At 54.7% G+C, this 11,755-nt stretch overlaps 1 protein-coding gene across 1 annotated transcript in view; it reads left to right on the top strand.

Moving 5' to 3' along the window:
* DKK3 (dickkopf WNT signaling pathway inhibitor 3) overlaps positions 1–10,013 on the top strand; it is a 41,842-nt gene extending 31,829 nt beyond the window's left edge. Inside the window, exons 4-7 of the mRNA XM_025459497.3 lie at positions 5,071–5,163; positions 6,415–6,559; positions 7,382–7,538; positions 8,419–10,013. Coding sequence (XP_025315282.1) covers positions 5,071–5,163; positions 6,415–6,559; positions 7,382–7,538; positions 8,419–8,638 — 615 coding nt within the window. The 3' untranslated portion in view covers positions 8,639–10,013. The remainder of the gene's footprint in view (positions 1–5,070; positions 5,164–6,414; positions 6,560–7,381; positions 7,539–8,418) is intronic.
* Positions 10,014–11,755: the final 1,742 nt, after the last annotated feature.

Genomic DNA, 11,755 nt, shown 5'->3' with positions numbered 1-11,755 from the left:
TCTGTTCATAGGATGAAATCCACTGGCTCAGGCTTAAGCTCAGAAGGTTGTTCAAGTGTTTCCATTGGCACCTCTAAGCTCCTGGCGTGGGGTAAGCACTGCCGATGGAGGTGCGCCCTGGGGCTAAGTCCTGGCGGCCAAGTCCTGGGGGCCGGGCACTGTCCTAAGCACCCGGACCTGTCATCCCTTCTAATCTGTGCAACAACCACAGGAGGTTCTCGTCTTACGGATAGGGAAACCGAGGCACAGAGAGACTCTGTCATTTGCTCAACATCCCCCAGCTTGTAAGTGACCCTGTATTCAAGCCCAGGCATGTGCCCTGCACCTGTGTCCACCCCTCATGCTGCTCCAGGTACACTTGGTGCCAGGGGGCTGTGAGGGGGTGGAGGAAACAGGGAGTGAGGCAGCGGTGTGCGGAGTGCAGGACAGGGCTGGAGAGGGTGGTGTGGGAGCATGCACTCCACGTGGCGGGGGCTCTCCTGGGTGCCCAGGACCTTGCAGGTGCAGACACGCAGGTAGGTGCTCTCTGAACGTCCCCTGGAGGGAGGCCCCCTCCAGCCACAGTGAGCAAAGTGAGCAAAGCTCTGAGGGTGAGCCGGTTTCGGTGGGTGGAGGCCCCCCTGGGCCTCCATTTCCTGTGTCCTCACTCCTTCCCCAGAGGGTGTCCTGTCCAGAGCCCTGGGCTTGAGCTGACACCGAAACCACGGATGGCCCTGGGCCCCGGGGGCTCCACCCAGGTGGCCTGCTCCGTGGGGTCTCACGAGAGCGGGAGCGCCCAGTTTCCCTAGGAGTGTGGGCACGGGGGGGGGGGGACCTGGAGACGCCCCACGTGGTGCTGAGGAAAGCCCTGGGCTGGGGCTGTTTTCTCCCCGCAGCTGCTCTCCTCTGAGAAACCCTGAGCTGGAAAATCCGGGAAGCAGCAGGGCCGTCTGCAGGCCCAGCCCCCGGCCCCTCGCACAGCCTCTGGACGGAGCTGGAGCTGCGGGGCCTGGGCCAGAGCTTTCTAAATATAGCTTCCTCCTCCTCCAGACCTCCAGACGGCAAAGACCAGAGCCTCTGCGTGGCTTCCGTCCTGAGGCTTAGCCTCCAGGCTGTTCGTGGGAGGGAGGAGCAGTAGACAGGGAGTGGCCAGGACTGGAGACAGGGGACACTGAGGCCCACATGCCCAGGGGCCGTGGCCCTGCGTTCCTGCCTTCGGTCCCTGGGGGGTCTGGGGTCTGGGGCCCTGTCCCGAGCAGGCTCTGCTGTGACTGAGGGACAAGAGACGGGTCAGCTCTCCTGAAGGAGGAGAAAAATGATCTGAGGAGGAGGAAAGAGCCTGCGGTCAGGGTTGAGCTCCCAGCTCCACCTGAGCTGAGTGATGGCAGGTCCTTCATCTTAAACTTGTTTCTCATCTGTGCAGTGAGGGTCAAAGTCCCCTTGTTGAGGGGATTAGAGAGACTGTGTGCCAGGTGGCCGGCACTCGTGCCCCCCCGGGCCAGGGCTGCGTCAGGACGCCATGGGTTCCCGTATGGCTCTGGAGGACGGGCACACGGTGTGGCATCTCATCCCAACGGCTCTGTGGCACTCAGGTGACCCCTACAGTCTGCACCGGGGTGTGTCTTTCATTTGCCTTGGTGTAGCATGGGGTCCCCTCTTCCAGTCCTAATGGTCTGAGAGGTACCCCAAAGCACAGAACCTCCACGCCCTTTAGATAGGGGAGCAGCCAGTCCTCCAGAACTTAACTCCTCAGCCAGCCTGTATGCCCAGCTGGGTGCCGAGAGGCCCCTTTACAACATCAGCCTGTATGGGAACAAGGGAAGAGAAGCTGGAACTACTGAATGGAATAAAATCCTGGATTTCTCAGCTCCAGGCCTGACTCTGCTAGGGAGGCACCAACCGGTGTGCTCCCAGCCCCCAACCACTGAGTTCTGTTTAAGGCAGGAGGTCCTGACCTGCTCCCAGGTCTCTAACACTGGAAAGGCAGGACCTTGTCTCCTTCAATTTAGGAATATTTAGAGGAGACCCCAAACTAACAGCCTTATCATATGGAAAGCCTGGTCCTCGTACAAGGAGAGGCCTCTCTGCTCCAGGAACTTTACTCCTATTGGGTGTACAGGCCACTGCCCATTGATCTGACACTCTTTGGATAGAGATAAGTCAGGGCTAGATGTGAAATCGCCAAGTGTTGCCAGGGACAGAGACAGAGAGGCGCTGTTGAGACTGCCCTTCTGCTGACACGCTGGTCCCCTGGCAGGGGTGCTCCATGGGAATAAGGTGCTGGATGGGCGGAGGCTGCACAGCTTTCTGTTGCCATGGCTACTGTTCACAGGGCACTAACTCAACACACAGCCCTGTGGAGTTGGTCCTGTTATCACCCTATTTGTTTTTTCTTAAGAGTGATAGAAAGTGTGAGCTGAGGGTGGGGGTGTGGGCAGAGGGAGATGGAGAAGATCTTAAATAGGCTCCAGGATGGGCTCGACACAGGGCTCAACCTTGGGACGCTGAGATCATGACCTGACTCAAAATCAAGAGTCACTTAACCAACTGAGCCACCCAGGCACCTCCACCCTCATTTTCAAAAGAGGTTGAATCCGTATCCCAAAGTCACACAGCTATTAAATGACAAAACCAGGATTGGCCTCTAGGGTTTCTTCATACCTTAGAGTTCCAGGCTTTCCAGTATGATCACAGTTTTTTTTTTTTAAAGGATTTTATTTATTCATGAGAGACTCACAGAAGAGAGGCAGAGACATCAGCAGAGGGAGAAGCAGGCTCCTCTTGGGGAGCCTGATGCGAGACTCGATCCCAGGACCTCGGGATCATGACCCGAGCCGAAGGCAGATGCTCAACCACTGAGCCGCCCAGGTGTCCCAGCATGATCACAATTCTTACAGAACATTTCTAGGGGCCACTGAGCAGACACATCCACAACAAACAGGCTGGCAGATGATTAGAAGAAAAGCACAGGCTTTCTCCAGGGGAAGTCCTGCTGAGCTAACCTAGCAGAGCTCTGGTAGTTAGCAAAAACATGTCACCAAAGGAAACCTATAGGTTTAGCGTACCGAGACTTTTCAAAAGTGTTTGGCAAGGTTCTGTGCCAAAAATGTTTTCATACCTGGAAGAACATGAATTGCTTCACTGTGGCTTTGCAGGGAATACTTTGTCATTAGGGAAAGGACGATGTTCCAAGGGATGAAGGTGCACTCCTCTTGATGGAGAATGGGAAGTAGCAGTGCCTCACAGGGATTGGTGCTGAAAGGGTCTTATTAGCTCATGTTTTTGTTTTTTTTTTTTAGCTCATATGTTTTTAATTTAAGATCTGGAAACGGAAGCATATAGTGAAAATGCCAAATCTATAATCTAAATCTCACTTCCTGGGAAATGAGAAGCCCAATTAGTGGAATATGTGTTTTTTGCTTTGGGAGTCTCTCTCACCCTGACACTGACTCTTCTGTGCCCCCTTCCATTTTCTGAGCCCCTTAGGATTACATTGGGTGCACCTGGGTAATCAGGATTCTCTCCTTATCAGGTCAGCTGACTAGCATCCCTGAATTGCACCTGTGACCTGAATGTCCCCTTACCTGGTCACACGACACGTCCATGGGTTCCAGGGAGTCGGATGTGGACATTTGGGCGCAGGGTAGTCCCCTGCCTACGCAGATGTTATCAACCTTTTTAGTTGTGTCCACTAAGTGAAAACATGATGTCCTGCCTTTTTAAGTTGCATTTTGTCAATTATTTGTGAGGTTCAACATCTTTTTCTGTGTGAAGAGGTGGAAGGTTTCTATTATTGTTGTCTGTGTCTTTTGTCTCCTTTTCTATTGGGTTGACTTTGGTTGGGGTTTTTTTTGGGGGGGGGCTGTTTTCAGTTGAATTATAAAGTCTTGAGGGCAAGGAGTTTTTCATACTCACATTTACTTCCCAGTGCCTGAAGATGTGGCCAGATTCAGAGAAGCTCCTCAATGCCTGTCGGCCTTCCCTCTGGCCTTCCCACCCCATTCTCTTGCTTTTCTGCTTTGGAAGGTGTCTGGACCTGGATGCTTCCAGCTGAACTGGCTGAGTTGGGTGTGTCTAGGAGGGTGTCATGGTCTGTGGCCTACTGCACTGTGGACTTCTCAAGCCATGATGGGCTTTGGGGTCAAATGGTGCGCAGCCCTCCGCCCCTGTCTAAGCCCTTCTGGCATTTTAGGGTTGCTGCTATGGGAACAGGATAAGCATTGACCCCTCCTTTTGAGAGGGAGAGCCCCTCTTGCTGGGCCACCCACCTTGCCATGGTGAGGCCATGACAAGACCCACCACCCATGACCTGGCATGGTGCAGCCCCAGGGGGTCAATCTACCTCATGACCTCACCCAGCAGGCAGCAGGTAGAGATTACTTTCCCCTGTTGCTGACCTAGAGATGGAGGCTCTCAGAGGCCAGGGGCCCCACCCCCCAACATGATATGGCTAGTTTGGGGTACGGGGACTCTTCCAACACCAGCCCTCTCCCATGGCCTCCCTCTCTCCCCCATTTCTCCAGCCTGATGGGCTGGCAGCCATGAGAAGGCAGCCGGGCTGCAGCGCCCATGCAGCCGCACCCCTCCTTCCTTTGGAAACCAGCAGCTGCCTTTGCCAGGCAGACCCAGACCCAGGCCTCAGAGGAGGGGGGCCACAGGGAGCCCTCTGCAGCCCCTTCCGGCATGGGCAGCAGCCTGGGCTCTGGCTCCTCCTGTGCAGCCGCCCTGGGGCTGGAACTCATTAGCTCTTTTATTAAATCCATCTGCTCTGCATGGAGACTGGCCCGAGTCTCTGTGCTCCCCGCCCTGGATATGTGGCGGGGGGCTGCACACAGATGCCATTGTGCGAACTGGGGCGGCATCCTGGAGGGCAGACGGGCGAGCACGCTGTGTGGGCGAGGGCTCCGCCTCGCCTGCAGGGTGCGGATGCTGAGGAGCAGGAGCCAACTGGGAGTGAGGGGAGTCTGGACACCCTTCTGGAGCATCCAGAGCCTGTGGGGCCTGGGATAAAACGGGGCCTTGCCCTTCCGGGGCGCTGTGGGTGTGCTGCTCTGCCTTCTACTGATGAAGCTGCTCCCTCCCTCCCCCCAGGAGTGCATCATTGACGAGGACTGCGGGCCCACCAGGTATTGCCAGTTTGCCAGCTTCGAGTACACCTGCCAGTCTTGCCGGGACCAGCAGACAGTGAGTGTGCCCAGAGGCCTCTGCGGCTGCAGCACCAGGACCATGGGGGCTGGGCTGGGTCTCAGAGAAGAGCATGTGGGGGAGAAGGCCAGGAGCCCCATGGGTTCTCCTCTCTTGGGCTTCTGGAAGCCTTCAGTGGGGCTCAGAACCACGTCCATGCTTGAGCGAGCCTCTCCATGGTGCCCAGTGGGACTGACTCCTGGGAAGCCATCTGCTGCATGGTCTCTGGCTCCACTGCCTGCCTCCTGGTTGGCAGAGGGAGGGCAGGAAGACACAGCAGGAGGCCCTCCACCTGTCCCTTCCCCTGGGGCAGACCCATCCCCCTGGATACAGCCAGTGACCCTACTGCAGCCCCCACTCCCGTCCTCCAGATCCCATTCTTTTCAGAGAAGGCAGGAGGAGAGCCAGGAAGAAGCCAGAGTGCTTCCCCGATAGACGTTTCACCGAGAAGCTGGGAGCCAGGGAAGCGGAAACTCCCTCCACCCGACAGATGTTTTGGACAAAGCCATATGGGCTCATAGACTTCTCCTGTCTTTTCATTCTTGAGACAGTCACACAGCAGGATAACAAGTTTGGGAAATAGAGGGCTTCTTACTCCCCCATCCAGTGCCTTCTGTGGTTAGGCAGCTGCACTTCTCCCTGCCGCCTGCCACGTCGGAGCACGACTGTGGGGTCGCAGTGGTCAGTCCCAGGCCCCAGGGGGAAGCCCCATGCGCCCTCCCCATCCACAAGGCCTCCGGGCTCTCAGAATCCGGCTGCTGCCTGCATCTGTGGGCCCCTGACCTAGGGACCTAATAGAAAGGAGGCAAGTCTGGGGGCTGACTGCAAAGACACACTGTGTCCTTTGCAAAAACTGACGTTGCATAGGAGATTCAGACATGTGACCGCCCCCCCCCCCCGTGCTATTTTTTTTAGACTTTTTTTAAGGTTTTACTTATTTATTTGAGACAGCACACGAGCGGATGGGGACCCAAGCCAAAGGCAGATACTTAACCCACCGAGCCATCCAGGTGCCCCCCCCCCCAGGTGCTATTTTTCCAGTGTTCTCACCCCTCCTGTCTCTGCCCCCTTGACTTGCACTAAAAGCCCCGCACACCTCAGACCTCGTTTGGCCCCCCCTTCCCCCTCCAGGGTAACGGGGCCCCTCCTGTGGTGTGCTCAGGCTCTCAGGGCTAGGAGCGTGCCAGCCGGCTTCTCTCAGGTCCGAGAGCCGGGGTGCCATTGTCTGCCCTCCCTCCCCACCCCCTGCAGCTCTGCACCCGGGACGGTGAGTGCTGTGGGGACCAGCTGTGCGTCTGGGGTCACTGCGCCAAAACAGCCACCAGAGGTGGCAACGGGACCATCTGTGACAACCAGAGGGACTGCCACCCTGGGCTGTGCTGTGCCTTCCAGAGAGGTGAGTGGGCTCTCGGCTGAGTACTGGGCACGCCCGGTCCAGGCCAACACACCTTTCCAGGGGCGCACCTCCTCGGCAGGCTCCCGACGGCTCACTGTGCGTGTGCCAGCCCCACCACCTCTGCCCGAGGCAGCCTCCGCCTCCGCTGGGCCACACGTCTCTCTCTCTGCCCCCGGTTGCCATCTAGAAGAGTTCAATCCCTTCAGGATGCACGAGCCCAGGGCAGGAGGACACCCCCAGATGGGGGGATTTGAGCAGCCCCTCTCCACCCTCTCCCCTGTTTCCTGAGGATGGAGGCCCCCTTCTACTCCGCTTCCACTCTCACCGCCCCTCCTGGGGAGGCTGCTCAGCCACTTGCCCTCCTGAGCTCTCAGTGTGGCTCCTCGGGCTGCAGCTGCCCTGTTGTCTCCTTAGTGAGGAGGCTCCTCTGCCTCTCAAGGCTTCGGCCAGCTGCAGCTTCCCCTGCACCTTCTCCCTCCGGGGCTCCCAACCTTTCCCGCTACGCCCACCGCCAGGCCTTTATGGGTGCTGGGTCCCGGCCTCGAGTGCTTTTACACATTTCTCTAGAACTTTGGCCTCAAAAGCCAGCATAAGCCTGCGCCTCCAGGCAGTCCTCCCTAATTGCTCCAGCCCTCCCGACTCATTCCCTCCTGAGTCCATCCCGCCATAGTTTCCTCTCATCCCACCTCTTCCATTGTAATGAATCTCCACTTTGCGGTTGAGGGTGGAAGGTCGGGGCTGCCCCCGCATTTGTCAGCTCCCTTCCGTGGAGCCTCCCTGCTCCATGCTGAGCACTCAGGGGTGACTGTCCACTGGCCCCAGGTCTCTTGTTTCCTGTGTGCACACCCCTACCTGTGGAGGGTGAGCTGTGCCATGACCCTGCCAGCCGGCTTCTGGACCTCATCACCTGGGAGTTAGAGCCTGATGGAGCTTTGGATCGATGCCCGTGTGCCAGTGGCCTACTCTGCCAGCCCCACAGGTGAGGCCCCACCTGCCCTCCCTATCAGAGGTTGAAAGCAGATGACCTGCCACCCAGTGGGATCTCAGAGGCAGAGGGGGTGATGCAGTTAGTTTAAGGTAGGGTTAATTTGAGGTGTCCTTGGGTCATTTAGGTGGAGGGTCTCCGAGCTGTCAGATGTCAGCCTGGGGCTCAGGGGAAGGTGTGGCTAGGGGTACAGATTTGGAGCTCACCTGGGTGGTGGTTGAAGCCTTAGGAGTAGGTGACCCAGGGAGAGGGCGTGGAGACAGAAGAGCTGAGGGCTGAGGCAGGAGCCCAAGCCCCTGACAGCGAAGGACAAGCTGAGGCAGAGCGGCACAGTCAGAGGTAGAAGGGAAACCAGGAGAGAGTGGGCCACCCAGTGGGAGGGCACCGCTAGTAATGTCCAAAACTGAGAGACCGTGAGGCATCTGAGTATGGCCCCCTGGCAGTCTACTCACCTGTCCCTCCAGCAGAATCCAGTGGGGCTGGGCAGACACAGAGAAGGCCCTGCCCCGGGCTGCCCCCAGGCTCCACCCTGCCGTCAGGGGCTGCTCTTACCTGGACGCCCAGAGGGGCAAGCGGCTTGGAGGGGCCACGCGTTGCCATACACCGTCAGGCCCTGCAGGCCTTGCCCCAGAGAGTCTCTCAGGCAGACGGACCTCTCCATGGAGGTGGGGGAGCCGCCCCTTAAAAAGTGACCCTCCCTCAGCAATCTTCTGGAAGATCCTGACAGGAAGGGGAGATCCCATTGAGGTGTTAGAGGAGGTGTGAGGGTGAGCTCAAAGGGAGGAGCTGCCCCCATGTTGAGAGCCCAGTGTCACTCCTCCCCACCACGGGAGACAGGCCCCTGGGCTGAGCCCCAGCCCCCCTCTCTCCCCAGCCACAGCCTGGTCTACGTGTGCAAGCCGGCCTTCATGGGGAGCCGTGGTGAAGACGGAGAGAGCCCGGTGCCCAGAGAGGCCCCCAGCGAGTACGAGGATGGCAGCTTCATTGAAGAGGTGCGCCAGGAGCTGGAGAATCTGGAGAGGAGCCTGTCTGTGGAGATGGCCCTCGGGGAGCCCGATGCTCCCTCTGAGCTGCTGGAAGGAGGAGAGATTTAGACCGAGGCCTGTTGTGCGGGTAGACGTGCGATAGAAATAGCTAATTTATTTCCCCAGCCGTGTCCTCTAGGTGTGGGCTTACCGGGCTTTTTTCCATGGCCTCTTCCCAGTACGTTTTCCCTCTGGCTTTAAATAAAATGAGGTGCTGTGCATTTGCCCAGCTCCCCCAGGCTGTACACCCTACATGTCACAGTTCGGGTGCCTGGGGAAGACAGGGCTGTGTGGGAGGGTGGAGGTGGAGGGCTGCTAAACTGGTCCCGATTATTGGCCACTTTGCCTCCGATGGTTGGCATGTGGCACACTTCATTTTGTTCTACATCACCTTGGGAATTGTTGGAGGGGTGGGGATGGGATGGAAAAGGATGCAGGTTTCCCCATGACGGGTTTTGGGGAAATGTTGACTCTTTCACATACGGAGAAGTGTGTCCTGCTTTGCAAACATAAACCTGGTGAAAATGTAACAAATGAATTTTCCATGTACTTCTTCCCATGGGCACAGGCAAGCTGTGCCTTCAGCTGCCGCGAGTGACGTGTTCTGCTCACTGTGCATCGCGTGCATTCCTGTCCTGTCCTTAGTGTTACTCGGCTCCTACCTCTGTGCCAGGGCAGCAGTTTGTATCACTCACCAGTCTGGCAAGGAGGGGGGTGGTCTCCCCATCTGTCAGGATCTTTTAGTCTCAGAGACATCAAGTTGCTTGCCCAAGTCACACAGTGAAGACCAGAGCAGGATTTCATCCAGGTGTGATTCCAAGTGCATGCTTTCCCTACAACTCCCTGCCAGCCTCATTGCCACCAGAAGTACCCTCTAAAAGGAGGATAGATGGGATTTTTTTTTTTTTTGAGGCATATCTGGAATTAAGGTCAAACTAGTTCACTGTAAGATTAAACTTGTACTGTTAGAAATAGCATTATCCGTAATGTGGGGGTGGCCATCATTCTAGTGGAGACAAATGATATTGACCCTGTCCCCCTATGGCAGTTAGTTGTGTTAGTGACTTTGAAGGTACATGACTGGTGCATAGTATATATGTTAACTTGCCAGAAATAGTACTTAAGTAATCGTAGGGCCAGGATTGTAAGTGAAATCTGCAAAATCACTTACCAGCAACTGAAGACCATTATCAACCACATGGAGAAAATCAAACCAAGCAAGGCTCTATGAAATATGGTTGTAATATCCAAACTGAGAGCACTGGACTGGATGCTATTCCATAAATGATATTTTCAGGTGCCATGGACTGTTTCCATCATGTATTCATCCAGTTATTAAATTTTAAAATTGCACATGATTGTATAAGCATGCTTTTGAGTTTTAAATTATGTATAAACATCTATGTTGCATTTTAAAAAATCAAGCATAAATCACTGAAACTACTCCTTTGTAGTTCCCGGGTGTCTTTTTTCCTTTTGACTTTGAATAAATACCCTTTTAGCCAGAAAAAAACATGGAAATGAACTGCATTGTCAAAAACAAAAACAAACCCCCCAAAAAAACTCTTCCACCTAAGTGAATTTTCCAGACAAGTGAGGCATACCTGTTTTAGCATCAAAGTATTTTAGAAATGCTAACCATTTTTGTCAGGGATTAGTCTTAAGAGTGTGAATACTTCAATTTCTTTTAATGTCCTTTGCTTATTCTTTTTTTTAAAGATTTTATTTATTCATGACACACACACACACACACACACACACACACACACACAGAGGCAGAGACACAGGCAGAGGGAGAAGCAGGCTCCATGCAGGGAGCCCGATGTGGGACTTGATCCCGGGTCTCCAGGATCAGGCCCTGGGCCGAAGGTGGTGCTAAACTGCTGAGCCACCCGAGCTGCCCTACTTCACTGTCTTCTGAAGGAGTAAATGGAATGGATAGGATTCTTTTTATGATTATAATTATCTTTTAGTTTTATTTATTCATGAGACACACACACACAGAGGCAGAGACATGGGCAGAGGAGAGCAGGCCCCACACAGGGAGCCCGACGTGGGACTTGATCCCGGGTCTCCAGGATTATGCCCTAGGTGGAAGGCAGGCGCTAAACCGCTGAGCCACCCGGGCGTCCCAGGATTCTTTTTAAAAGAAGATTTTAGGGATCCCTGGGTGGCGCAGCGGTTTGGCGCCTGCCTTTGGCCCAGGGTGCGATCCTGGAGACCTGGAATCGAATCCCATGTCGGGCTCCCGGTGCATGGAGCCTGCTTCTCCCTCTGCCTGTGTCTCTGCCTCTCTTTCTCTCTGTGTGACTATCATAAGTAAATAAAAAAAAATAAAAAAAGATTTTATTTATTTGAGAAAGAGTGTGTACAAATGACTGGGGGGTGGGGCAGAGGAAGAGGGAGAGAGAAGCGGACTCCCCACTGAGCAGGGAGCCGGATACGGGGCTCAATGCCAGGACCCTGGAATCATGACCTGAGCCAAAGGCAGATGTTTAACCGACTGAGCCACCCAGGCGCCCGACTCTTCTTTTTACTCAAATGTAGTTCTGGACTATAACACATCTTCAGGAGCCGTGATAAAACTACTATATATTAAGGTCAGCTGGTGGCAGGTGCCAGCTTAGGCAGTCTACCTATATAACCTTCACTGAATCCAGGACTAGTTTCTTCATTTAGCAGATGAAAAAAATGCAAGTTCAAAAATTAGGTGATAGAGCTAAAAGTCCAACAAAAACAGTATCTAACATGGTCTGCCCAGGATATGCTGACGATTTTAAGACCAAATATAGAGCTGTTCTCTTATTCATTGTCAGAAGGGATCACAACCACTCTACATCCTTATTACTCAACAGGTATTTATTGAGAGCCTGCTCAGAACCAGGTGCTGCGATAGGCTCTGAGGGTGTGAAGGTCATACCCTGAACACATCACAGCCTCATGAGGGATACACATTAAACCTAGCACCCACAAAACAAAAGCAGTCAACCCGATATCATTAACCGTGTTATGGGAGCCTCAAAGGAGCACTTGGTTTGGGAGAGCTGGCATGGGCATGGGTACTCAAAGATCAAGGGAGTTTATCAGGTGGTCAGAAGGAATAGCAAAGGACATTCTGAGCCAGGGGCAGAGGGAGGGAGGCAAGAAAAAGGGATGGTATACAGAGGAACCAAAGTAATTCACAGT

Source organism: Canis lupus, chromosome 21, assembly GCF_003254725.2.
Source record: "Canis lupus dingo isolate Sandy chromosome 21, ASM325472v2, whole genome shotgun sequence".
NCBI lineage: Eukaryota > Metazoa > Chordata > Mammalia > Carnivora > Canidae > Canis > Canis lupus.
This window is presented reverse-complemented; position numbering and strand designations above follow the sequence as displayed.